Genomic DNA, 27,418 nt, shown 5'->3' with positions numbered 1-27,418 from the left:
CAGATGGAGGAGAACAGGGGTTTCTTTTCCTGTTTTCCCTGCTACCATGATGGGACTTTGTGCAATCATCTCATGGAGGCTAGCTGTGGATGTATTTGTTTGAGTGCAGGTCATATTCCTAAAGAAGTTTGGTGGATGTCATGTTTTAACACTTACAGGCCTAGGGTTCGCTCCCAATTGGATTACATGTTGAATGAAATGCACACGGCTACCCCATCCACACCCACAAATAAGCACCTAATTGTCGGAACAAGAAAGTTGCACGAACAGACCTTAGACTGAACACGGTGTTCATTTCTGAGCATTGAGGATATTAACAACTTGTAAAAGGAAAGCTCTAACATAACATACTACAGAAAAAAACAAGATAGCAGCGAGTCATGGACTCTTCGCTCACAACAGGAGAGGAAACTGAACGCTTTCCACATGCGCTGCCTCCGACGCATTCTCGGCATCACCTGGCAGGACAAAGTTCCAAACAACACAGTCCTGGAATGAGCTGGAATCCCTAGCATGTATGCACTGCTGAAACAGAGACGCCTGCGTTGGCTCGGTCATGTCGTGAGAATGGATGATGGCCAGATCCCAAAGGATCTCCTCTATGGAGAACTCGTGCAAGGAAAGCGACCTACAGGTAGACCACAGCTGCAATACAAGGACATCTGCAAGAGGGATCTGAAGGCCTTAGGAGTGGACCTCAACAGGTGGGAAACTCTGGCCTCTGAGCGGCCCGCTTGGAGGCAGGCTGTGCAGCATGGCCTTTCCCAGTTTGAAGAGACACTTGGCCAACAGACTGAGGCAAAGAGGCAAAGAAGGAAGGCCCATAGCCAGGGAGACAGACCAGGGACAGACTGCACTTGCTCCCAGTATGGAAGGGATTGTCATTCCCGAATTGGCCTTTTCAGCCACACTAGATGCTGTTCCAGAACCACCATTCAGAGCGCGATACCATAGTCTTTCGAGACTAAAGGTTGCCAACATGGAGGTGATAAAGGCGAGACCTACAAATAAAGAGTGGGCAAAGAACACACCCTACAACTGGAGTATGAAATATGAATTGAAGTTCATAGTCTACATTTGTGCACGGAAGCTTAAATATAGTACGAAAGCACTGGGCAGTCTCAAACAAGGTATGACTGTTTTTTGCAGTGAGCATTCCAGCTACAATCCTGACTCCGTTCATGTGAAATCGTGTCAAATTTGTTCACGGATCCAATTTTATAGCCTTTTGAAATGCTTTAGTTTCCATTGAAAGTGGACAGAAATAGAATGACCAGAAAAAGATAAATGCTCCTCCATTCACTTATGTGCATTCTTGTTTTAAAATGTGAAAATTGTATCCCTTCGATCTTAAGAACATAAGAACAGCCCCACTGGATCAGGCCACAGGCCCTTCTAGTCCAGGTTGCTGTATCTCACAGCGGCCCACCAAATGCCCCAAGGAGCACACCAGAAAACAAGAGACCTGCATCCTGGTGCCCTCCCTTGCATCTGGCATTCTGACATAACCCATTTCTAAAAATCAGGAGGTTGCACATACACATCATGGCTTGTACCCCGTAATGGATTTTTCCTCCAGAAACTTGTCCAATCCTCTTTTAAAGGCGTCCAGGCCAGTCGCCATCACCATATCCTGTGGCAAAGAGTTCCACAGACCAACCACACGCTGAGTAAAGAAATATTTTCTTTTGTCTGTTCTAACTCTCCCAACACTCAATTTTAGCGGCTGTCCCCTGGTTATGTGTTATCTTTTACTGGCCTATTTGTCAATAGCTAACAGGCTCTGTTGGGAGGTAAAGGTACATAAGAGATTATGTGCAGGTAGAATGAGACTTTGATAGGATCAGCGTGAAGGACTGACCTTCTTTTGGTAATTGACTTCCCTCTAACATCTAGTTTTCTGTGGAGGGATTATATTTAATGCAGGGGCCTTCCATTTTAGGAGCACCCACTTGCCATCAGAAGTGGCACAGTTCAGATACAGGCTCACACCCTCAGTGAGACCGCAATGTTGTCAGCAACAAAAACTGTACCTAAGCTGAATCACAACATGTGAGATGCGAACAAGTTAAACGGCAGATCAAACCAGACTTGAGCATTCAGGTTTCCATTGTTAAGGCCCAAGAAATGAATGCGCACCTATGCAAGTCAAGAGGGAAGCTTATAAAGATTTAAGAGGCTTCTGAAATTTTAACCAGAGAAGCAAATAAAACAAGTCTATAAAAGGAGAGTTATGCAAACAACAGGTGTCAAGTCCTTCTCCCCCCCTACCTGCAGCTTTCATTTGTTAGCACATTTTCCTGCCATTAAGACAAAGATTCATAGAATAGTATGAGATAGGAATGCATCTCTCGTTAAATAAGCCACCAACCAGGGCCAGCTGAAGCTACTGGGCTGCCTGAGGAAGGCCAAAAGTGCAACCCTCCCCACTGCCGCCAATTTGCACCCCCACACTCAGAAAGCAAGGATCTTTCCTCCCTCCCCCCCCGCTTTCTCACTTTGCTCCTTCCTTTGTGTGGGCCTTTTCAACAAAGCAGGAAGTGCAGAACATGTGGCACTCCACACTTCCTGCTTTGTTTAAAGTGCCCTCAAGGAGGGAGGAGCAAGATATGGCGGCCAGCTGTGTTGACAGCAAACTGGGAGGCGTCAACGGCAATGGCGGGCACCTGTTTGTTGCTCTTCCCACTTCGTTGCTTGATGTAAACATCATCGTTCCCATCATGGATGGGCCAGCCTTACCACTAGCTCTTCAGCTGTTTCTGGCTTACATAGGTCAATAGCCATCCCATCCCGTCTCATTCCCCCCCCACACACACAACAGGCACTAAACCTGACAGGTCTGTATGGTAACATGTATCTTGTCTGGCACAGAAGAAAGGATACCAATGCAAAGTCCATAGGAGGATTTACAGAATTCAAAGAACTCTCTGTCTCCCTTACAACAGTCTCCTCCATGGCTCTTTTATCCACCATCATCTAGCCTAGGGAAAACCTGATTCAGGGAGGGACTTGTTGCCAGGAATTTCAAGTGACTACATTAGAAAGAAGAGGAGAAACACATTCCTGGCAACAAGTCCCTCCCTGGGAAGGTCTTCTGAAAATATATATATATATTTTTTCAGAAGACCTTCCCAACTGTGAAAGCAGTTCAGCACTGGAACAATATGCCCAGGAAGGTTGTTGAATCTCCTTCCCTGAGAGTTTTTCAAAAAGATAATGATAAAAGCTGAAAATTTAACCTGCACAGCTCTCTCTTAGAGAGAGAGAGAGAGAGAGAGAGAGAGAGAGAGAGAGAGAGAGAGAGAGAGAGCGCGCTCTGGTTAGTAGGTTGGAACTGATAGACAGAGCCAAGATATGGGCTTCCAACCCAGATCTTGAGATATCTTCTCTTTTTCCCCATGAAGAGTTGCAACAGAGTTTGCCCAATATGCGTTAACCTATCAGATATAGAGAACCTGTACCTGATAAATATTCTTTGTAGGACAACTTCAGATTATCAGTGACTTAAAAAATCAGTGAAAGAGCAAAGGCATGGGTATTTCTGCATATATCAGTAACATGAAGCAACATGTGTGTGCACATGTACAGCGGTGGGGGGGGAGAATTAATCAGAACTATGAATGTGGTGCAGCGACAAAAGAGATAGCAGCTAAATCCAAAGATCTGGGTTCAGGACTACCAGGTTCTAACAGCAGGATGGACAGCTACCTCTCAAGAATATAGGATTTCTTGTGTTGGGATAATACTGAATCAAACCAGATCAGTAGTTCTCAAAATGGGAGGCATTCTTCTCTAGAGAAGGCATGAATTCCTCCAGGTTCTACTTTGCACACTTCTTGTCTGAGCCAGTAGATCAGAGGGACATTCCTCTCTGACCAGTCAAATACATGACACTCACGCTGCCTCATTATATTTATTCTTACATTCATACCCTATTTCATCCTGAAACAGATGCAGGGCAGATAACAAAAGCATTTTAAAAACCGAAATAACAAACCAAAAACAACCCAGCAAATAAAATTTTATCCAGTTCTTAGAAAGTTTCCAGCCCTTTCATGACTTAATCTTGAATCCCAAAATACTCAAGCTTGGACTTTGGTGAGTCTCCAATGGGCTGGTGTGCCATAATTGGTGGAGGAGCTAAATAAGAACACTTCTTTGTGACTGTACAGTGCTTGGTACTGTAGTATTAAGGGGGAATTCATATATTTTCCATAAACATTAAGTACACAGAAAGAACCTTCTTGGATCAGACCAATGTTCTTCTAATTCCAGCATCCTGTTTCCTACAGTGGTCTACCAGATGATGCCAGGAGGCCCACCAGAAAAGCATGAAGAAAAGGGCCCTTCTTCTCTGTTATCTCCCAGCAACTACTATCCAATGCCAAATTACTTCTGAATTTCAAGGTCCATTAAGCCATCATAGCTAATAGCAATGACAGATTTAGAACCCATGAATTTATCTACTTTCCTTACCATACCATCTACAGGCCTTATCCTAACAAGTGGAAATGCCAGCGTGCCACTCCATACACTCGTGCACAGACAGTCCTGCCATCATATTAGCCCCTCCACCAGTAGGTGCTGCATGGACATCAGGGAAGCAGCCACAGGCCTGCACACCACCATCAAAGAGGTGCAGGTTGGCCACCGGCACAACCTTGCCAGCAGAGAGGCTGAAAAAAGGCAGAGAACAGGGTGGGACTGAGCACGATGAGGTGAAGTCGGCAGTCACTGAATCCTGAAACCCCTTCCCAAGCCAGACGCAACCCCAATGGCTGTGAAGCGCTATGCTAGCAGCAGAGCTGGCAACATGTTTCAGAGGAGCCCCACGGAGGCTCTGCTGCAGCAGAACAAACAGGAAAGCCTTACACGACTCATCCCCCTCAGTGGCCTCTCCGCCACAGCAGCGCATTGGATTTGGCAGACACTGAGCCAAAGGCCCTACACTCTCAGTGCAGTGGCTGCATAGGACTAGGCTATAAGACAGTGGTCACCACCACATCCCACAGTAGTGAATTCCATACATTGTGCAAAATGCTTTCTGAAATCTGTTTCTAAAGCACACTATAGGGCTGTGCAGTGCTCACCTCTCTCTAGTTCTACCTGATGACCTCTTCACCCCAGGTTCCAAATAAATATATAGTCGCCACTAGTTTGCCACTTGGGAAGCTTGAACAGCTGCCCCTTCCTGCGCAGAAGTTGTGCTGTGATGGAGTTACAAGACCATGTGATCCACCGTTGATCCCTTCCAAATGGCATACTGCTACATAGCCTTACTCCACAAGCCCACTCCACCCTTATGGCTTTTGCGGCTAGAATGAGAAATGAAATGAGTGCAAAGCTCCCCATTTTGCCTTTATGAAGGAACATCTTAAGGGCAGGAGGCTGTTTGGGCAATCTCGTGTTTTTGAGGCAAGCAGTCACAAGAGCACTTAAGAAGTGAATTAAACTCAGGGGGTGGGGGCTTATACTTGATAAATATGCTTACAGTTGGGCTGTCAGTACCAGACACTCACATGAAGAAAACAGCAACTTCTAGCGCAGGTTAACACCACGTATCCCCACGCTCCACTAATGAAAACCGCTGCTTAATTATGATGAAAGTTCCCTTTGATGATGCTATAAAACGAACATCATAAATGACGAAGAATCGCCGGTGATGAGCCTCGACATCTAAGCCATTTTTTTTTAATGAGGAAGTTGCCTACTGATGGGTCATTAAACAAGAAGCTATGGGATGAGCATAAGAAAGTTGGCATGAATTTTCCCAAGAGAAAGCAGCCGATGTGACTTGCCAACACCCAGGAAGTGGAGTATAAAAATGCTCTAACGGGGAATGACAGGTTCACTTTGGGAATTTGGGCTATTGAACTGAGCTGTTTTGGAAATCTGCTAAAGTAATTCTGGTGTAGCTTATTGAGTGGCACTATGGCTTCCAAGTACTATGCCCAGACCATCTCTTCCAGCTCGGTCAAGGGACTGGGTGGCCCAAGTGGAGGGATCACCCGAATTTCTTCAGTCCATTCTGCTAGTTCCTGCAGAGCACCAAGCCTCGCCCATGGCGGCAGAAGTATTTCATCCTCTTCCATCAGGCTGGGATCTGGAAGCTGCTTGCCGAGCATCTGCCCACCAAACACCTCTTTTGGCCCAGGGTTTGTTGGGAGCTATGGCTGGCACGATGAAGGGATTCTCAGTTGCAATGAAAAGGAAATGATGCAGTGCTTGAACGACCGCCTGGCAAGCTACCTGGAGAGAGTGCGGTGCCTGGAACAGGAAAACGCCAACTTGGAATGCAAGATCCGGGAATGGTACGAATGCCAAGTCCCCTATGTTTGCATCGACTTTCAATCTTATTACAAGATCATTGAGGAGCTACAGCATCAGGTAACAGTCCTTTCATTGCTATGTCTATAGCCATACTACCCTGAATATACCCAATTTTGTCTGATCTTGGAAGCTAAGCAGGGTCAGGTCTGGTTAGTACTTGGATGGGAGACAGCCTGGGAATACTGTTACTATGTGTTTATAAAGCACCATTCTTGTTTTATAATGAACGCTGGGTACACCCCAGTCAAAGTGCAAAATTAAGCACATGCTTCATTGAAATCCTAATGAAATCCCAATGAAAGCTTCATTGAAAGCTTCAAGTGCTTAACTTGGACCTTTGCTTATACAGCATAAGCAAAAAAGGCAAGCCCCCTACTCCAGGGGGATTATCATCTTTGTGATGGTCAAGGAACTGGTGGTGGGGAATGGGGAAGGTAGTAAAGAATGAACATGAAGAAACAGTTATTCCTAGACTTCATTTAGTTGGGGATGAAGGTATGGGATTAAACACAAAAAAAGTTGGTTTGATCTTTGTTAAAGGCTTTTAATAGTTTTGGCAATAGGCAAATATGGAGTATTGTCGATCTAATCCTGCTTCAACTCTTCATCTGCTTAAAGGAGAAGTGCAAACGCCATCTCCCTCTCACTTTCCATCAGCCCCTTTGTTGTCCCATATGCATCTTTCTATGCTACCTCCTACACTTGGGGTAATCTGTCATTGCAATTCGTCAAGTAAAATATCTGACGTTAAAGTCTGTCTCTTGCCCCTTTTCTCATTGTAGATCACCTTAAAGGCTAATGGCTCTGATAACTGCAGGAGAAGACCTGCAGTTGATCAAGTCCTGCCCCTATTGAGCCAGGAACGTACTGGGTGACCTTGGGCAAATCAATATAGACACTAAGGCTGCAATACCTATACATGCGTCCCTTAGAGTAAGTTCCATTAAACTCAGTGAGGCTTAATTCTGATTAGGCATACATAGGATTGCACTTTGGTGGTACATTTTGGGGAATATTTTGACATCATCCCTGTTTTTTTTTTTTTCCCATTTCTGAATTGGCTGCTTCAGGGATCTTCCTGTCCCAGGTTTTTTGGAAAAGTCATATCAGAATAAGGGATGTTGTTCTCTGTGTGAGAATCACATCATTCTCTGATTTATTGTTCAGATCCTGTGTGCCAAGACAGAAAATGCCAGGCTGGTTTTGGAAATTGACAATGCTCGCTTAGCTGCTGATGACTTCAGGACCAAGTAAGTCCAACTTATTCACTCTGGAGGAAAAGAACTTTGAAAACCATCTCCCCCCCCCCCCCTACAAATGATGATTTCTTGCTTTAATTATTATTTTTTACAATGATCAGAATGCTTGTTGCTTTGTTTTTACATTTCCTGTTCTAAAGGTATGAGACAGAGCTGGCTCTTCGCCAAAGTGTTGAGGCTGATATCAATGGCCTGCGCAGAATTCTGGATGAATTGACATTATGCCGATCGGACCTTGAAGCTCAGCTTGAATCTCTCAAAGAGGAACTCATTTGCCTCAAGAAGAACCATGAGGAGGTAAGGGTAATGACTAACAGGGCAAAGAAGGCCACAGTTACATACTATGTTCAGTGTCACCCAACATTTCATCATAGTATTGTTGGCAATGTTGGTATCCTTCAGTCTCAGAAGACTATGGTATCGTGCTCTGAATGGTGGTTCTGGAACAGAGTGTCCTCTCCAGTGCACAAAGCCTGGGTAAAGTAGATATGGAGGATAGACTGTTACCCATGCAGCAAATCCCCCCTCTCCATGTCACTGAAATGGTCCAATGGTAAGGCAGAGGTCAATACGGTTGGTTCCAGCGGCGTTGCAGGAGTTGCCAGAACGTGATTGTGTTCAGCCATGAACTGCCTCGGGGACTCCGGCTCTGGATTTTGCCTCGAGGTTGACTCCTGAAGCCCTTTCCATAACTGGATGTAGCCACAAGGCAGTGGAGGTTTGGGATCAGAGTTTTCCTTCTCTCAGATGAGCTGCCTTCCCAGGCTAATGAGTCCCATCTACCTGGTGGCTGTTTAGTCACCTCTTACAACAAGTACAGCCAAACTGAGGGCCTGTTCTTATCCCCCGGCCCCCAGGGGTTTCATAGTATTAAGGATCCTGTAATATCAGGCAGTATCACAAATGAATTATCAAGAGGCAGCTGCCCCAGGTTTATGGAACTCCCTATTCCTGGTGGTTTGCCAGGGTTTTAGTGTGATCCTTCTTTACAATGTAAAGACTTCTGCATGGACACCAGATTGTGGCTGAAGTTAAGCAGGTTGAGAGATTTAATTGAATATATTTAATTAATGTAAGTTATACATTTAATTGAATATATTTTACTTTCTTATAATTAGCATGTGGGTTACCCACATAATCCTATATTCAAAGTAGCCAGTTCTTTGAATTTACATCCTAGACTAATGGCCCAATTCTATGCCTGGGAAGTACAGTCGTACCACTAGATACACCAGGGTAAAGACAGTCGTACCACCACCAAGGCCCCTCCACCACTGGCTGCTGCACAACAGGGATGTGCAGTGTGGGGGTGGCAATTGAGCAAAACAGCCTTACTGTGCACTGCAGAAAACACCACAGCCTCCGCTGTGACCGCGCATGCCCTCCACCCACTTTCAGATTCTGCATTTCTGTGTCTTAATTGATTCAAAATCAAGCCCTATGCAGGGCTAAAATAACTTGTCTAAGGCTACAATCCTATTCACGCTTTCCTGGGAGTAAGCCCCATTGACTATATCGAGACTGACTTCTGAGTAGACATGCATAGGATTGTGCTCGAAGTCATTGGGAGAGGGTTTCAAATCTAACCGAAACCAAACGTTTCATTCACAACGTAACTGAAATGAACTTTCCCTTTTTGCAGGAAGCTGACATTCTGCGCTCGAAGCTTGGGGCCAGAGTGAATGTGGAGGTGGATGCTGCCCCATCATGTGACCTAAACAAGATCCTAGATGAGATCAGGAGTCAGTATGAAAGCCTAGCTGAGAAAAATCGCAGAGATGTTGAGACCTGGTTCACCTCTAAGGTGGGTATCTTGAGAGGACCTCTCCAAGCAGCCTTAAAGAAACCACAGTTTCTTCCTTAAAATGGAGCTGCTTGTTGCCCTAATCATTCTCTTTTGCTTTCAGATGGAAGAGCTGAACCAACAGGTGATCTCCAGTGGTGAAGAACTGCAATCTTGTCAATCAGAGATCATTGAGTTGAGACACACAGTGCAGGCTCTTGAGATTGATCTGGACGCCCAACAGAACATGGTATGTGTCGCTATGATAATTTGTGGAAGGAGAGGATCTTTGCCTTGGGTAGTCCAGAATTTCTAATATCTTCCACATCCCTGCCTTGTCTACATAGATCACTTCATACAACCATGAATGTTTTTAATGCAGGTCCCAACATATCGGACCTAATCTGGTCATTGAGTCCTTTCCTCTCTCCTGCTATCTCTACTGGGACATTCCTTAATATTCATTATTATATTTAAATATATGAGAGTTTCTGAAATGTCAAACATATATAAAACAATTCAACTTTTTTGTTTATTGACATAGTAACATAAGAATATAGTAATTTTCTTGCTGGATCACATCAAATATTCAGTTTGGCTTCTGTTTCCAGCACAAGCCAGCTGGATAAAGTGGTATCTACCAGCAGAGCATGTGAGTGATGGCCTTCCTCTTTAGTCTGTGCCCAGAATCTGTTTTTGAATTCTTTACAGGGAAATGCCATTATACGTCCTTGGGTTAGAGTTGTTACTGCCCAATCCATCTAACTCTTCAAGCAGTGATGCAGTAGATGGCACCAACGTGGCATTACTTTATTCCACAAGGGAATTCTGGCATTTTGACATCTCCTCGGGGTAATGAAACATTTGTTCTCTTGCCAGAGAGTAAATCCCAGATGCTGCCAGCAATAGAATGCACAAGTCTGTGTTGACCCATGAAAGCGGATCGGTCCCAGGAAGGGGTTAGAATTCAGCAGGCACTCCTGCTGCGAAACCTGCCCCTTTCCCAGGCCCAATCCATCCTCCACTCCACCCCCTTATCCTCCCTGTTCTGCACACCCCATGCCATTCTGTCTCCTCTCCACTTCCCTCCCAACACCTGCACGGCCTTCACCTGCATCAGTGGGCATCCGTTCAATTTAGCATCCATTTCCTTATCAGAAAGCTGCTCTGGAATGCACCCTGCAAGAAACAGAAGCCCGTTATGGCACCCAAATAGCGCAGCTCCAGGGACTGATCAGCAACATTGAAGCTCAGCTAACTGACCTGCGCTCGGACATGGAACGCCAAAGCCACGAGTACAAGATTCTACTGGACGTCAAGACTCGCCTAGAATCTGAGATCTCCACTTACAGGTGTTTGCTGGAGGGAGAAGACTGCAAGTAAGTATAACCCAAAAGAGTTACTAGGCAAAGTGACGTCTAAAAGTTGTGAACATTAGTTCTCACTAAGGTGAGAAATCTGGATCTGGAATATACAATTCAGCTGGCTGGTGAAAATTCAGACTGCAACTCCTCCCGTCCTCCCCCAAGTTTCCTGCACACAGAAAATTACAGCCCAATCCTATCTAAATCCCCACATGGTGCTGCAGTGGCCCTGGTGTGGCTACCACTGTAACTCACAGGGGATTTTTGGGCTGATGGAGGTCTTCTCAAGTTAAGGGGCATTTGTCCCCTTGCCCCAGGATAAGCCCCAGCAGCTGCGATGGGTCAACTCAGACCTGCGCCTGCTCAATTGCTGCTGAAGTCTGCATTGACCCAGGAACTGTGATCAAGTTTTGATGTGACTAGTGTCTACCACCCACCAGCAGCACTAGAGGTCCTCCTATTGATGGTGAAATTCCCCATTTTGAAGGAAGGTACATTGCCTAAGTACTTTACCTAAAGGGACATTTTGAGATGAAAGTGAAGACATTTGGAATAAACTGCTAGAAGATTTTAAAAGAGCCAAAAAGTGCTTCAATACAAAAAGTGGACTTCGCAAAGGGGGCTCTGCAGATCTCCAATTAAGACATACCTAAACTGAAAGAAGGAAAGACATTTCCACAAAGCCTCACAGTTTAAAGGTGCATATTTAATGTCACCATAAAAAAGGGAAATACTGTAAATAATATTCAAGGCTCCAACGCCATCCTTTTACACAGTGGTATTTCTGGCCACTGCCCTGCCTGGGGCACATCTCCAGGGGTGACGCCCCGCCTCCCCTGTCCAATGCTCCCCCTGAGACATTTTGAGGGCCATGCACAGCCTCTCCAGCCCTCAGAAGGCCTTGAAGGGCTTTCTGGAGACCAAAAATTGTCACTTCCATTTTTCAGCTGAAAACCGGAAGTGATTATTTTCAGCCTCCAGAAGGCCTTACTAGGCCTTCTGAGGGCTGGGGAGGTCGTGCATGGCTTCCCTGGCTTTCTGAACTCCTCTGGGGGGGCCCTCAAATCAGCATGTCAATACCAGCAAGCCAACTGAGTACTGCCAGGGGGGGGGGAACTGTCAGGGGGAGTAATGGTGGCTCACAGCCACCCCCCAAGCCTGGTGCCCAGGGCATTTGCACCCCTTCCCCCCTCCCCAGGTACATCACTATTTACACTGATTCTAGCTCAGATTTACAAGATCACCTTCTTGAACAGAATGGAGGAATACAGATTAAAAGGTACCACCATTGCCCTTGGAAAATGGTGGGGACAATTAAGAAAAAAAAGAGGGACTGGCAAAGCCGCTTGGCAAAGCCACCTTATGCATGCATTATTCAATTTTTTCTGCCTTTATGCAATGTTCACCCCTGATATCTTTGCAACTGCAGGTTTCCCAGAGTTCCATGTGTACCAGAATGTTCCCCTCCCGCTCCTGCACCGCAGATCACCAAAAAAATCCGCACCATCACGGAAGAGATTAAGGATGGAAAGGTCATATCCTCTCGAGAACAAGTCCAGCACGTAGCCCTCTAAAAGCAGCAAATCTAAGCAAAATGTCAAAAGAATACCAATCAGGCATGAGCAATAGAATCAATCGGCACATCCACACAGTTACAAATATTGAGGGGCTCTCACTGCTACCACTCTGTTTTCTTGACCGATTTCATAGCTCGGTGCTTTGGTGCATATATCACCTTTCCAAATAAATACTGCTTCAGCCTCTGGGATACCATGTCAGCATTCTCAATAAACTTCGTTTGGTCTTCCTCTTTATTGCATGGATATAGCTTATGTTGTACTTCATTTGCGTCTGTTTCCACCATTCCTTGCTTAGTAGCTTCTGCTGTACATGTGATTTTCTCTTGCAGAAGCATGTTTGCCAATTATAGCACCAAACACAATTCCCGGCTACATTTTTTTTCCTCTCCCATGCAGACATCTGACCATCCTAACCAGGGATTATCTGAATTTAGCATATTGCCCTCCTCTACTGCTGTTTAAAATCAAAAGTTGTGAGGCTTTGTCACAATGATCTTAAATATCTTGGTCAGGTTTGGATTGAAATCCAGAAGCAAAAGAAGATGAACGAAGAACCGGACAGAACTTCCATTTTTACCTGAGTTGGTTTGTAGATTGATCTGCAAGGAAGGGAACATTCAGCCCAATCCTAGGGGGCCTTTGCACTACCAGAACAGAATTTAGAAGTTTTATTTTATGTTACCCTGCACATGCCCGATCTCCTCTGATCTCAGAAGCTAAGCAGGGTCAGGCCTGGTTAGTACTTGGATGGAAGACCGCCTAGGAATGCTGTAGGCTTCTATCATAGTCTTTCGAGACTGAAGGTTGCCAACCAACCATTTTATTTATTTATATTTTATTTTCCACATTTTTATACCACCCTTCCTCCAAAAAGCCCAGGACAGTGTACACAGCTGCTGCCCTCTTTTTGTCTTCACAACAACTCTGTGAGGTAGGTTAGGCTGAGAGAAAGTGACTGACCTAAGGTCACCCAAGAAACTTCATGGCTGAAGGAGAATTTGAACCTGGATCTTCCAGGTCTGAGTCCATCTCCTAAACTACTACACCACCCTGGCTCCCTGGAAGTTTTGTCATCTTTATTTTTGTGCAGAGTATACACACCCTGGATTGAAAAGATTACATTATGATGATGAAATAACATTATTATGAACGAAAACAGAGGTCAAGTTGAAGGCAAAGCAAACAGACTTCAGACTATTTAGTTTTAGTTTTATTTTTAAATTACTAGATCAAAGCATAATCAAATTATTTGATTTGGAAGGGGTAGGCCTGCTTCTTTTGAAACAGAGAGCACTAATGACTTCTGATGTCTTTGCCTGAACAATAGATAGGAATCTTACCTAGAACTGAAGGCAGTTTGACAAAGCAATATTGGTTTCCTAATGACACCACTGAGGGCAAACAAAGCCAATGGAAAGTGAGCCCAGTGTTTTGAACATCAGTCCACATGAGTGATCACACAGTGAATGGGATGGATCACAATAGTGCACAGCCATTCAGTTTTGGCTGATGAATGGAACGATTTCATTCATTCGTTCATTGACCAGAGGTAATACAAGAAGAAAAGAAATACATATGCATACACCATACGAAGCATAGCTTCTCTGAAATAACTTTCAACTCTCCTAAAAGCAATGTCTATAGCAGTGGTTCACAAACTTTTTAGTATCAGGACCCACTTTTAAAAAAGACAGTCTATCAGGGCCCGCTTAGCTTTATGAGACAAATAAAAAAGTTTCACCTTACCAGCTGTTCAAGCCTCTTTATCCTTTTTATTATTGTGGGGACGGGACTGCCTTCTGAAGCATTTGTTGAGTGCTGCGTTCATCAGATCAGGACCATTCTGGTGGCCTTGCATTAGGGTGACCAGATACAATGGAGGACAAAGTGTCTATACCTTTAACCAGTGTATAGAAGAGGGGATTTTGGCATGTGTAGCGTTTTAAACCCTTCAATGTTGAGCTGCACCTGCCAAAATTCCCTCTTCTAAACAGTGGTTAAAGGTATAGGCACTCTGTCCTCCATTGGATCTGGTCTCCCCTTCTCTGAGCCAAAGCGTGTTTGCCTCCTCACAAGTAAAAACACACATGTGGCTCAGTGTCACTTTCCATAGGGCTTAATACACTTCCTTGTCAGTTGGAGAGGGAGGACTTCTTTCTCAAGTGTTTTTTGGGGGCCTATGTTCATTGGACCATTCTGATGGTGTTGTGTTCCTCTTGGTCTGCCCTTTAAAGTGGACTGAGATATGGTCACCTTCTCACGAGTAAACATGTACATGTGGGTCAGTTTCACTTTCCATAGGGTTTAATATACTCTCCTTGTCAATTATGCGCTTCTCATTTTCAATTTCACCACCCATGGACAATCAGGTTGCGATCCACTAGTGGGTACAAACCTACAGTTTGAAAAACACTCGTCTATATCCTTTGTGAAAGTCTATTTAATTATAAAAAAGGAGTTATTGGAAAGGCAGTAGCCACTACAGCTTCTCTCATCAGCTCATTGCAGAGGCTCAGAGTAATACTAAAGTAATCATTTATCAATCTAGTTTATTTATATTAATCAGTGTGACACACACAGCATGGCCAGAGGGCTTGGGAAGTATTTATTGCTGTGTCCCAAAGTTCAGGTAAGGCCCCCAAATCCAGCCAGCAATCAGCACCGGAGAAACCAAACTTCCTCCAAAATTCTATTACCTGCTCTAGGGGCTAAGGTTGCAATGCTGAACACACTTACCTGGGAGTAAGTCCCATTGAAATAAACTAGTCCTACTTCTTTTGGAAAAGGGGTTCTGGGCAGTGGCATAGCTAAGGGGGTGCAGCGGGTAGCAGTTGCACTGCGCATCAAGCTTTAGGGGGGTAAGAAGCTGAGCTTGACACTAGTGACCAAAATTGTGAAAATCTTGGTATGTATGAATAAATCCATCATGTTATACATCATTGGAAAGGTAATTTAATGCAGAATGCAATGAAACAAATGGCATTGGAATATCTGTTTTCTATCAAACGTTATGGCCAATTAACCAGAAAATGAAAACACAACTGACTTGTGGAACAAAAAGTGGATTTGCTTAACTGCAAACTGACCTATGAGACTGTTCCAAGTGCCAATGAGGTATTGTTATGATTCAGCATGGAACCAATAACTTTTTATTTATTTACTTAATTTAATTTGATTTTGTCATGCCGGGGGGCGGGGGGGCTACAAAATCTTCTTCGACAGATAGTTGCAGATGGATGCCTTAGCTATACCACTAACTGGGGGGAGACAGCAAAGTAAGTGGGTGGTGAGCTGCTGTGGGGAGGAGGTCAGTTCCTCCCAATTTTCACTTTTTGAAAACCCTGGGTATGATGTCACTTCCAGTTGTGACATCACTTCCAGGGCAACATTTTGAGTTTGGCACCGGGCTACATGATCATTAGCTACGCCACTGATTCTGGGGTTTCTAGCAAGCAATCAGCAGAAGTACCCTTTTCCTAGGGGAATTTCCACCGTCCAGCTAGTTTGCTGCTATCAATAAACATACACAGGAGCAGAGGCAGTTAAGGTTACAAAAGAAATACTTTACTCAGAGTTTTACACGTCTTCTGAAGTATCAGAGGCTCCTACTATTTATGGAACTGATAACCCTATAGCTGTTCTCTTTGTGGGCATGTGTGTGTAAGGAGATGTTTGCAACAGCTGCCTGCCCATTAAGAGTGCTAAGGAAGCTACATCAGTCTCCTTTGGTGATGAGGGGGAGAGAAAGAGAGCATGTGAGGAAAAAGGCAAGAAGGAAGTTGCACGAAGGGGAAACACCTCCTGCAGGTATCATAGAGGGCAGCTAAAGGTTCTCAGGTGTCTGAACAGTATACTGCCCCCCTCAGCTCCTCCCATTCTCCAAAGTTCTACCTCAACACTCTCCTCCCCTCCACATTTTCTCCTCCTCACTCTTCCAATCCAGGGAGTGGGAGGAGAAGAAGGAGAGGTGAAGGCAAGTAGAAGATGTGCTTCCCCCACACCAATCTGCTGCCTGAGGCAACCACTTCAGTGGCCTATCGGATGAGCCAGTCCTGGTGATAACTGCATTAGCCAAGGGCAATCAGGTTAATCAAGCAAAGGCTCCAGAACTAGGAGCTGGGGCTACTGACAATGGAATCTATGAGACTCTGAGCAATGACTCAATCTCATGCTAGTACATGCAAAATGCTATCCAACCTTTTTTTTTGGGGGGGGGGGCCTATAAATTTTCATCTGAAAGCAAGGCTGATTTGGAGGTCAGCACAGCTCATGACTAAGACACCCTATTCACGAGGGCTTCAGTATACCGTACTGTAGTGATTCTCTACAAGAGATGCCAGTGGCATTGCTAGACTCTCTGTTTGAGAACAGATGGTCCTAATTCACAAGGGATTAGTGCTGTGGCACACTGGTGTGCTGTGGATGGTCTACAGGTGTGCCACGGGAATTTGGGAGAGGGTTATTTATTAGTAGGGCCATTGGGGGATGTGAGCCTCCCCACTGCCAGTGTGGTGTGCCTTGTCAATTGTCAAAAAACCAATGGTATGCCTTTACAATTTTAGTGCCTTGTCAGAGTGCCATGAGATGAAAAGAACTGAAAATCACTGGGTTAAAGAAATGGAAAACCAGAGAATACATCTGCTCTCTTGGAGCAAAAACAAATGCTTGCATGTGTTCGCCTGGTCTTTTTAGTGTGGTTTAGGTAAGTAGTGCTGGAGAAGGGTGTGCAGACTGTGGCAAACCATGGAGGTAGATTTGTACTTACCTCTCATTGGCTGTCTTATTGCCCCCCCCCCCCATATTCTGTTGGCATGGTTGCACGGTATGGAGTGGCAGGAGATAGGACTGGGCTGTGCTCATCCATACCATGCTTAGTGAAAGACGAAAATGCTTTCTCTGTTAAGAGAAAATATTGCCACAGCTCAGGTGAAGTGTTAGCATGACGAAAGCCCATCCGAGCTGGGTCTGGAAGCCACAACTTCACTGGCCAAAGGAAAGCTGTGAAATGGAAGGAAAAAAAGTGAAATGGATTAAAGATGAGGCAGGAAGTAGAACAGAAAATTAAGGCTAAGGTTGGCAAACTGTATACGCTCCAGAAGCAATGGACAGAGTCTGTTCAGTCACATGAACAGAAGGAGGACTATAGAAAGGCAAGAGTGAGTGGGAGCAGCCACGGACCTCCGCAGCCCCACGCCTGGGGCAAAACTCTGCGATGGCGCCCCCCGTGGTTTATCACCGCCCAGCCATGCAGAAATGCCCCCCCCCACTTCCCAGAGGCTCACGGAGGCTTGTGTAACCTCCTCCCACGCCGGGGAACCCTTTGTGAGGTTCCCCGGTGCTATAAACTGTGCTTCCGGCAAACCGGAAGCACAGTTTCTGCCCCTGTCAGGAGCCTCAGAGAGGCTGAATGGGAGCCAGTAATAGAATGAAGATAGAGCAAAGTGAGGGGTTGCTGAAGATTATATCCAGGCGGTACCCAGACTGCAACTGCCAAAAGGATTTCAGTGAAAAGCTGTTTTTGGCCAGAAATTTGACAGAGCCATGAACTTTGGAAGCTCATCTCTTCTTTGGCATGGCCACTAACCTATCTGACCTTGGGCAAGCTTCTTTCCAATATGGCAATCAAACCTGAGTGTGAAGCAAAACCCATTCATAAAATCTCCCTGATATAAATTTATTGGGTGTGTGTGTGTGTGTGTGTGTGTGTGAAGGTTACTCGTTCCCTGTTCATGCTACTCAAGAAGAAAACAGATGCCAAAGAGGTAGAACTTGGTCTCAGCAGTAAAATCCTGAACTATCTCTAGCAGTTACTTGGGGCTAAATCCTACCCAACTTTCCAGTGCAGTCACAATGCTGCTCTGAGGTAAGGGAACAAACAGTCCCTTACCTTGAGGAGGCCTCTGTGACTGGCACCCCACCACAGGATGCAGTGCGCACCCCGTTAGCATAGCTGCATCAGTGCTGGAAAGTTGGATAGGATTGGTCCCTTGGACACTGCACTGAAGCAGTTTGAATCTAGTTAATGCTTATCTCCCCTATGTACAATCTCACATTATGCATTGGAATAGTTGTCACTCCTTTTCGGCTGGTCAAAGTAGGCCAGAGGAAGGGAGGGGGCAACCCCACTGTAAAACACCAAGCCCATAATGTCACTCTCTGTGCTTACACCCAGCTATTGAGAGCTGGTGTTTGATGATGACAGCTTACTTTGATGGTGCCCTGTAAACTTCACATTCCGGAGACAGCCCTCAAGAGGAGTCCTGACTTTGCAAAGCAAGTATGTGGCAAAACATTTTATAAGCAAAAAAAAATGCTCTTCAAGCAGTCAAGAGAGGGCTAATGAGAAGTCCACACACACAAATGATCCCAAACATGAGCCAGGGTAAAGCCTTGTAAAAGAGCTAACACCCAATGCTTGTGGTATAAAAAAGCTTCAAGGAGGACATCCTCTTTCAGACTCTGGTGGCTTGGGTTTTCTGGCTCACTCTGCAATCTAGCATCTCCTTTCCACGATGGCTGCCACCTCCGCTCACACCTGCGGGTCCCTCAGGGGCCCGTGCAGAGTTCCAACCAATTGCCGGCCAAACAGTGCCGTCTCGGTCAACTGCCGACCTGCAAACTGCCTTCCTCGCCGATCTAGCGTTTGCTTGCCTACTCCAGGGAGGACAACTCCATCGCTCCCCAACAGCTGCCGGAGCGGGGGTTTCATGCCATCGACCTGCCTTCCTCCACCTAGCATGGGCGTTACATGTGTTCCACCACCCTGCATCCCACCTCCCACCCGCCCTCTGAACTGCTACCCCCCTGGCCACGACGAAGGGATCCTGAACTGCAACGAAAAGGAAACGATGGAGTTCCTGAATAGCCGCCTGGGCAACTATCTGGAAAGAGTGCGCTGCTTGGAACATGAGAATGCCGACTTGGAAAGCAAGATCCGCAAATGGTACGAATGTGAGAATGCGTACGTGTGCACTGACTTCAAGCCGTTTTACTGCACCATTGATGAGCTCCAGCAGCAGGTAAGGACTCGGGGGGGGGAGGGGTCCATCATCAATTGGTTCTATGGAAACACCAGCATCTTTGAACCTTAGCAGCTCATTATGTGCTTAGTAATGCCATTATAACTTACACTCTGTTTACAATGCCCACTTCAGCATTCATAATATGAAGCACTTAAAGGGATATCGTTAACTGGGTGTCCTTGTATCATTAACTGGGCATAACACTGTATACATAACACCTATACCTTTAACCGTTGTATAGAAGAGGGAATTTTGACAGGCGCAGCTCAAGAAGGAAGGGCTTTAAAAGTGGCACCTGCCAAAATTCCCTCTTCTATACAATGGTTAAAGGTATAGCCTCCTCCAGCGTATCTGGTCACCCTGACTGTGCAAGATTTTGAATTGAGTGTAAATGAACTCTTCATTTTTTTCAATACACACGTAACGTTGAAGAAGAAATATGGAAGCATCACATCTTTGAGCTGCCATGGAGTAAAATATTAATTAAGGGTACATAAAGATACTTCTTAAGGACAGGACTGGCTGTGGGAGGTTCTTTCCTCAGGGTGAACATGCTGTTTCAGTTCCCAGGCTAGCTCTTCTGCTCATGCTTTGGGTGGACTGCCAGCTATCATAGTCCAAGGGGGGGGAAATAACTATAGGTACATTTGTTCTCTTTTAAAACATTCACACACAAGCAAAATTAATTTTTGAAGTGATGAAAAACTACTCTGAGGAAGAGGGAGTAGTTGTTTTAGTGATGTCACCAATTTTAGCCAATTGGAGCTGTGCACAGGAGGGCTTCTGCAGACCATCCAGGAGTATCCCCTGATTTTGATCTGGGATAGAAGATGGTGCATCTGATCAAAGTGGCTTCACTATTCAAATCATGTGTGTCCGTGACACGTGCGCCTAAGCTGCATTCAGATGTTTGCTGACATGTCCTCTCTATTTACTTCTTCACCATCCATCGGGATGGTTTAAAGTAACATTTTAATTTCTTATTTTTCAGATTTGCTGTACCAAGACTGAGAATGCAAGACTGTGCCTAGACATTGACAATCTCAAAATGGCCTCAGATGACTATTGCACCAAGTAAGACTGTTTATGAGGAAAATGGAGTAAACTCACTCTCCTTCCACTCCCGTTCAGCATGTTGTGCTCGCTTGCCCCCAATGAAATTCATATTTGTATATACAAAGATGCATGGGCCTCAGGTAGCGAATAGGAGTTCCTGAGTTTTGTGGGAAAGCCACGGTAAAAATGGTGGGTATGAGATCTGGCTACATATTACTGTCTGATCTTGGAAGCTAAGCAGGATCAGGCCTGGTTAGTACTTGGATGGGAGACCGCCTGGGAATACCAGGTGCTGTAGGCTTATACCATAGTCTTTCGAGACTGAAGGTTGCCAACCAACGAAGTAAATTAGAGGTTATGAGATCAACACTTCCAAATTATGTTTGGGAAGCTTTGGTGCCTGTTCCATAAGCACCCAGAGTATGCTGCATTGAAGGGTTTTCTATTAATGACCCAATCGTACCTGGGCCAGGTGATGCCAGTGCCTCCCTTCAGCTGATGCTGACTGCCATAAAACACCAGCAGCACCAGTTCTAAAAGGTGCTCAGGCAGCATGTGAAACTGTGTGCTGCTGAAGTGCCAGCAGGAGGGCCGGATCCTTCCCACATGCTCCAGAGTAGCAATGACACAGGTAAGGGGGTGGGGGATTTTCCAAGGGCAATCAAATGGGTTTCTAGAAGGCCAGTGACATTTCTCAGGGGATTTCCACACATCCCTATGAAAACTGTGATCCCATTTTCAAATCAACTCACAAGCATGGAGCAGAAAAGATATGAGAACAAAGGGTTTGGTAGAACGAAAGCTGAGGGAGGCAGAGCTCTGGCACTTCTCCTACAACAGGAGTGGTGATGTCAAAGGTATTGTGGCCTGGATGCCTTTAAAAGGGGATTGGGCAAGTTTCTGGAGGAAAAATCCATTACAGGGTACAAGCCATGATGTGTATGCGCAACCTCCTGATTTTAGAAATGGGTTATGTCAGAATGCCAGATGCAAGGGAGGGCACCAGGATAAGGTCTCTTGTTATCTGGTGTGCTCCCTGGGGCATTTGGTGGGCCACTGTGAGATCCAGGAAGCTGGACTAGATGGGCCTATGGCCTGATCCAGTGGGGCTGCTCTTATGTTCTTATTATCTAGGCATGTGCAAGTAGGGCACATGCCCTTGGCACCATTTGAAAGGGGTGCCATTGAAGGGATGCTGCTGCCTCCAGTGATAGCTCTGAGTGACATCATTGGCAAGAAAGCTCCGTTGCTGCCCTTGAAACTTTCTTCAAAGGAATTGAGCTGAGAAGAAGCATTAGGCTCAATAGGATCAGGCTTAATTCCCAAAAAGCGATTTTAATTGCCCCCTGGATCTAACCTCATCTGGGAGATTTCTGCTCAGTGCCTGGGCCCAGACTTAGTACTCTGCCCCCTCGGCCATGCTAGAATGATCTGTCTTTCACCCCATTGAAGGTACGACTATGAACTGAGTCTGCGTCAGCGGGATGAGGCTGACATCAATGGCCTTCGCAGAGTTTTGGATGACCTTACCCTGTGCAGGGCTGACCTCGAAGCTCAACTCGAGTCCTTGACAGAGGAGATGATGTGCCTGAAGAAAAACCATGAGGAGGTATGGACAAAACATTAATAGTGCCAAGTGTAAAACTGGCCAGGTGCAGTCCGGGTGTAAAATATGAGCATAGGGTCAAAGAATCAAGGCTCTGGAAGTGCATTGAGGACATCTAGTCTAATTATGTCCAAAGGCAGCTCACCCGGAGCTCAGTTCCTATGATCTACACCAGGGGTGCCCAAACCCTGGCCCTTGGGCCACTTGCAGCCCTCGAGGACTCCCAATCCAGCCCTCAGGGAGCCCCCAGTCTCCAATGAGACTCTGCCCCTCTGAAGACTTGCTCGAGCCCACGCTGGCCTGATGCAACTGCTCTCAGTGTGATGGCCAACTGTTTGACCTCTCGCATGAGCTGTGGGACGAGGGCTCCCTCCACTGCTTGCTGTTCCACGTTGTGATGCAGCAGCAAAGGAAAATCTGGCCTTGCTTTGTGCAAGGCCTTTTACAGGCCTTGAGCTATTGCAAGACCTTCATTCATTCATATAAGTTCCATCTCTGATATATTCATTTATGTAAATGTATTCAAATTTGAAATTAAATTAATGCTTTTTTCCCAGCCCCCAACACAGTGTCAGGGAGATAATGTGGTCCTCCTGCCAAAAGGTTTGGACACCCCTGATCTACACCATATCACAGACAGAGAGAGACATATTGCAGAAGTCATATTTCGCAGCAAAATTGCTTTGGGTAACTCAACTAATCCATACCTACAGAACCAAGATATATAGCTGACACATATAACCATGTCAAGCAAAGGGGCGAAAGATAAAACCCCTAATGTTGATTAACCACTCTTACCTTGGGAAAATTCTTTTCCAAACCCCATTACCATCGTCATCAGACTCTGAACCCAAAGGATACCCCATACACTGAATCCCTGGAAATAAATGTTTCATCAGGGTCCAAAAGTCTACTTCAGTGGTTCCCAAACTTACCTGGGCCATGATACCCTGGCAGTTTTTTCTTTGCAACTGTGAGATTTGGATGCTGCCATCTTGGATATCACAAAATCTCGTGAGATTTGGGTGCCACCGTCTTGGATCTCACAAGATTTAGTGAGATCCAAGATGGTGGTGCTGGGCGGAGTAGGTAGGCGGGATGACCAGGAACACATTATGATGCCTTTGCTAGTGTACCGCAATGCCTAAGGTATTGTGACACACACTTTGGGAATGCCTGTCTGGTCTACTCAACTAAATAACTGGTTTGCAACTGTCCACCACCAACAAAAACATAAGGCATATTTGGCATTTCCTGCTGATACCTGATATACAGAATGATGGATTGTCTTTTGTATGCTTTCTTTGTACCTCTCTTTGCTCCCATTTCTAGGAGTCCTGTGCCCTTCGCTCTCAGCTTGGGGATCGCATCAATGTGGAAGTGGATGCTGCCCCGTCTTGCAATCTCAACAAGGTTCTGGATGAAATGCGGTGCCAGTATGAGGCCGATCTAGAAAAGAATCGGCGGGAAGTGGAGGATTGGTACTGTGCACAGGTAGGTCTTTCCCCTGGAGGCCAAATAAGTTCACCAGTGAGTTTGATAGGTTCTGTTGCTTTTTCATGTTCCACATCTTTTCTTTCACCAGATGGAAGAACTCAACAGGGAGGTGATCTCAAGTGGAGAGCAGCTGCAGTGCTGCCAGACAGAGATCATTGAGACCAGGCGTTGTGTTCAGGCTCTGGAGATTGACCTTCAAGCTCAACAGAGTATGGTAGGTATAAATTCAGAGTGCCCAGTGTATTACTGGTTCTGAATCAGTAGTGGGCATTCACACTATCTCTGCATATCTTACTTCTCAATAACTGTTTCAGAGGGGCAGGAAGACAAATCCTCAAGTCGCATTTCTGTAGCAGATTGCATATTTATTCTTATTAAGGAGCACTTTTCCTCCATAAAAAGCAGTTTTGAGGGCTATACAATTAGGCAAAGAGCTATGTTGCAACAACGGGAGGGACAATGTTTCCTTCATTAGCCTAGCTGACCTATCCCAAAAGCTTAGGGCAGGTGATACTATTTCAGCAATTCATCCTATCCTTAAAAGACCATTGGTTATATCATAAGTTATATTCTTAAGGGCACAATCCTAACCAGATCTACTCAGAAGTAAGTTCTATTTTGTTCAATGGGGCTTACTGCCAGGAAAGTGTGGCTAGGATTGCAGCCTTAGGGCCCAATCCTTTCCAACTTTCCAGCACCAGTGCAGCTGCAATGCAGCCCTGAGACAAGGGAACAAATGTTCCCTTACCTCGTGGAGGCCTCCATAACTACCCACCCACCACAGATGCAGCACCCATCCCATTGGCACGGCTACATCAGAGCTGGAAAGTTAGATAGAATTGGGCCCTTAGTTACATCACTCATGTATCTTTTGTGAAGTACACAAAAATTGGCTAATATTGTAAGGCTGAAAGGCAGATGAAAGGATCCTGGAAATGAACAACATGCTAGGCCACTAAGTATTTAAAACCCTGAGGACCCACCTCATACAGATAATTATATCAAACAATGAAAAATTGACAGACAGATGGTGGTTGGCAACCTTCAGTCTCGAAAGACTATGGTATAAGCCTACAGCACCCAGTATTCCCAGGCGGACTCCCATCCAAGTACTAACCAGGCCTGACCCTGCTTAGCTTTCGAGATCAGACGAGATCGAGCATGTGCAGGGTAACAGTTGCTGTCCAGATGGGTCTTGGCATATGCCCCAATCCTGTTGCACAACTGGAGTTTGATATTCAACACAGTACCCCAGGAAAAATCTCAGCTTTCATTTGTTTTAAAGCAAAATTTCTACACTGCCTGTCTATAGAGACAGAACTGAAAGTATTTAGGGCAGTGCTACTGCAATCCCGATTTGCCCTCCGCAAGTTGGAAGAGTATCAGAGCACCCTGTGGAATGGCAGGAGGGAGAGGGCAGTGGACAGACAGACAGACAGACAGACAGACAGTTGGGGGGGGGCTCATCTGTTTGCTGCCTCTCCAAGAGGGCCACTGCACATGAATGTTTCAGATGGCTTCCTGGTGGGCCACCCCTGAACCTGATGACCACTACTATTAACTTTAAGGTTACCAGCACTATCATAGCCCCTTATATTGACTATGTTCTGTGTGCAACTAGAACCTGCCCTGACATAATAGTTTGCTTCCTCCCACTTTCAGAAAAGTGCTCTGGAAGGTACTTTGCAAGAAACAGAATCGCGCTACTGCACACAGCTCTCACAGCTCCAGTGCCTGATCAGCAACGTGGAGGCCCAGCTTGCCGAAATCCGCTGCGACATTGAGCGTCAAAACTGCGAGTACAAGACCCTCCTTGATGAAAAGGCCCGCCTGGATTGTGAGATTGCCACGTACCGCAACATGCTTGAAGGAGAAGACTGCAAGTAAGTAGGGGAACTAATTGCTGCTGGCATGGCATTCATTTTGCTCCTAGGAAGGATGCTCGATTGAAACCTAGAAAACTTACTTCCCATATTCACCAACATTTCAGAGATTTAAAAAGGTATATAGGGGAACCCTTGTGTACTTGGATCACCACCTGAGTCCTTTCCTCATGGTCCACTGCTGAAAGCCCATCATCTCTGCTTGCTGTTACCTGATTACCCTATAATAGACTCTTCTGTCTGGGCTTCTGAAACAGGGTGTGTCAGTAAATGGTTTGTTTTTAAAATGCAATGTTTAATCTTGCAATGGCTCTGGTTGTGTTTAATAGAACAATTGCAACCAAGAAACATTTAGAAAATATTTTCCTATCTTGATAGGCAGTTATGATGTGTGGGTGTGTGTATGTGCAAGAGGAAAGCAGCACACTGGCAATTGGTGTCCATTTCCATGTTTCAGACGGACACGGACATCACAGGTTAATGCCAAGGGCACTGTAGCCAGAGGTCTCAACTGGAGTATTTTGTTGACTCATAATTTGCAAATTGCAGTCATTTTACAGAAAAAAAATGCACTAACCCAGTGAAAAACTTTATTATTATAATTGTTTGTTTACAAACGTGACAGGAGACAACAATGTAAATGAAATTCTTACTTACCTACTCCATTGCACCATGGTCCCCAATGGGTCTACTCAAATCTTGATGGGCACAAATCTGAGCAGACCCAAGGGGGCATAAACAGCCCCTTTCCCTCCCTAATTGGATCTCCCAATCCCAGCCCTGATCTTCCGCCTCTTCATCCACAGCCCACCCCCACACCAACTCACCTCCTCTTTCAGTGCTTGGGCATTCGCCAAGGTCACCAGCCTTTTCTGCTGGCAACCCCACTGTGCATGTTGTCACTGCAGCACCAGTGGAGTGGGCCTTCCACTGACGGAGCACCTGTTCAATCAAAGGAAAGCTTGTGATACGTTCTACGTTTATTATGGAGTTTTTAAGTCACCTGGGGTATTTGCTTTGGCATGGGAAATTTTTCAAATAAAATTCGTTGGCAACCTTCAGTCTCGAAAGACTATGGTGTAAGCCTACAGCACCCGGTATTCCCAGGCGGTCTCCCATCCAAGTACTAACCAGGCCTGACCTTGCTTAGCTTCCGAGATCAGACAAGATCGGGCATTTCTTTAATAAATTCCTTATGAATACAAATGAAGCACTGATAGGATTAGGTTGTAAAGTCTTACTTGTAGGCAAACAGGTTCGTGTGGCAGTGACAGTCCACCTCCTTTCCTCCTCCAGGGGATATCACCAACCTACCTCACACCAGTTTTGTGAGAGCAAATGCATGAAAAAGCACAAAACCCTTTGTTTTGTATGGACTGATAATCACTTCCACTGATTTCATTGACTAATCTTTCTTTCCAAATTGACAATCAAGGGCTCGTCCAGCTCCTCTAAACTGATGTTTCTTTGTTCCAGACTCCCCAATCGTCCCTGTGATCCTGAGTGCCCAACCGCCATCCGTTCCTCGGTCTGCCGGCCAGTCTGTGTCCCAGAGCCGGTCTGTGCACCTGTTTGCCCGCCGACCTGCAAGCCGTCTGTGCCAGTGGCCGAACCAAAACTAGCTCCACCTTGTGTCAATCCTTGTGGACCGGTCTGTGTCCCATGTGGTCCTCCGCCCTGTGGACCCCCTCCCTGCGGCCCATGTGGACCCATATGCCAACCACCACCCTGTGGTCCATGCCCACCTGGGCCAAGGATCAGCACTAAGATCTGTCGCATGTAAAAACTTACATGCCCAAATGTGTAAAATCAAAACAGGCCAGGACCTGAACCTCAGGGAAGAAAAAGTTACCCTGTGCTCCTACCCTGTGCTTAAGAAACTCCTTGAGGAGCAATGAGAAAAGATTTATGAGTGAATTTTAAAACAAGAGAATAGAAAAAAAAGGAAAAATGTGTAACAAATGAAATGCATAAAGATAAACACAAAGAATATTAATAAGCAAGCATAATACATAAATGTCTAAAATAGGTTTCTAGA

The 27,418-nt window shown here is 45.6% G+C and overlaps 2 protein-coding genes and 2 pseudogenes across 4 annotated transcripts; 3 read left to right on the top strand and 1 right to left on the bottom strand.

Moving 5' to 3' along the window:
* The first annotated feature begins 5,931 nt into the window (after positions 1–5,931).
* LOC136651499 (keratin, type I cuticular Ha6-like) lies at positions 5,932–12,310 on the top strand. 3 transcript variants are annotated; one of them, XM_066627963.1, is made up of 8 exons: positions 5,932–6,387; positions 7,498–7,580; positions 7,730–7,886; positions 9,232–9,393; positions 9,497–9,622; positions 10,531–10,751; positions 11,993–12,015; positions 12,192–12,310. In XM_066627963.1, exons 1-8 carry the CDS (start codon positions 5,932–5,934, stop codon positions 12,308–12,310), a joined length of 1,347 nt encoding a protein of 448 aa, XP_066484060.1. The 3 variants fall into 3 exon arrangements, with proteins under 3 accessions (XP_066484060.1, XP_066484061.1, XP_066484059.1); XM_066627964.1 differs by lacking the exon at positions 11,993–12,015 and having other exon boundaries at positions 12,175–12,310; XM_066627962.1 differs by lacking the exon at positions 11,993–12,015 and having other exon boundaries at positions 12,166–12,310.
* On the top strand, positions 6,410–6,527 carry LOC136655106 (5S ribosomal RNA; annotated as a pseudogene).
* Positions 12,311–18,828: 6,518 nt separating the features above from the next.
* On the top strand, positions 18,829–27,163 carry LOC136654061 (keratin, type I cuticular Ha4-like). Its single transcript, XM_066630923.1, has 7 exons — positions 18,829–19,335; positions 20,330–20,412; positions 21,847–22,003; positions 23,333–23,494; positions 23,586–23,711; positions 25,160–25,380; positions 26,857–27,163. Exons 1-7 carry the CDS (start codon positions 18,829–18,831, stop codon positions 27,161–27,163), a joined length of 1,563 nt encoding a protein of 520 aa, XP_066487020.1.
* LOC136654984 (5S ribosomal RNA) lies at positions 24,566–24,682 on the bottom strand (annotated as a pseudogene).
* Positions 27,164–27,418: the final 255 nt, after the last annotated feature.

This window comes from Tiliqua scincoides, chromosome 5 (genome assembly GCF_035046505.1).
Source record: "Tiliqua scincoides isolate rTilSci1 chromosome 5, rTilSci1.hap2, whole genome shotgun sequence".
NCBI lineage: Eukaryota > Metazoa > Chordata > Lepidosauria > Squamata > Scincidae > Tiliqua > Tiliqua scincoides.
This window is presented reverse-complemented; position numbering and strand designations above follow the sequence as displayed.

Excerpts from the sequence above, each read along its gene's own strand:
- LOC136651499 (XM_066627962.1), top strand. The coding sequence starts at position 5,932 with ATGGCTTCCAAGTACTATGCCCAGACCATCTCTTCCAGCTCGGTCAAG. Across the intron at positions 7,887-9,231 it reads TCAAGAAGAACCATGAGGAG|GAAGCTGACATTCTGCGCTC; the intron begins GTAAGGGTAATG and ends CCCTTTTTGCAG. Across the intron at positions 9,623-10,530 it reads TGGACGCCCAACAGAACATG|AAAGCTGCTCTGGAATGCAC; the intron begins GTATGTGTCGCT and ends TTTCCTTATCAG.
- LOC136654061 (XM_066630923.1), top strand. The coding sequence starts at position 18,829 with ATGGCTGCCACCTCCGCTCACACCTGCGGGTCCCTCAGGGGCCCGTGC. Across the intron at positions 20,413-21,846 it reads TCAGATGACTATTGCACCAA|GTACGACTATGAACTGAGTC; the intron begins GTAAGACTGTTT and ends ACCCCATTGAAG. Across the intron at positions 22,004-23,332 it reads TGAAGAAAAACCATGAGGAG|GAGTCCTGTGCCCTTCGCTC; the intron begins GTATGGACAAAA and ends TCCCATTTCTAG.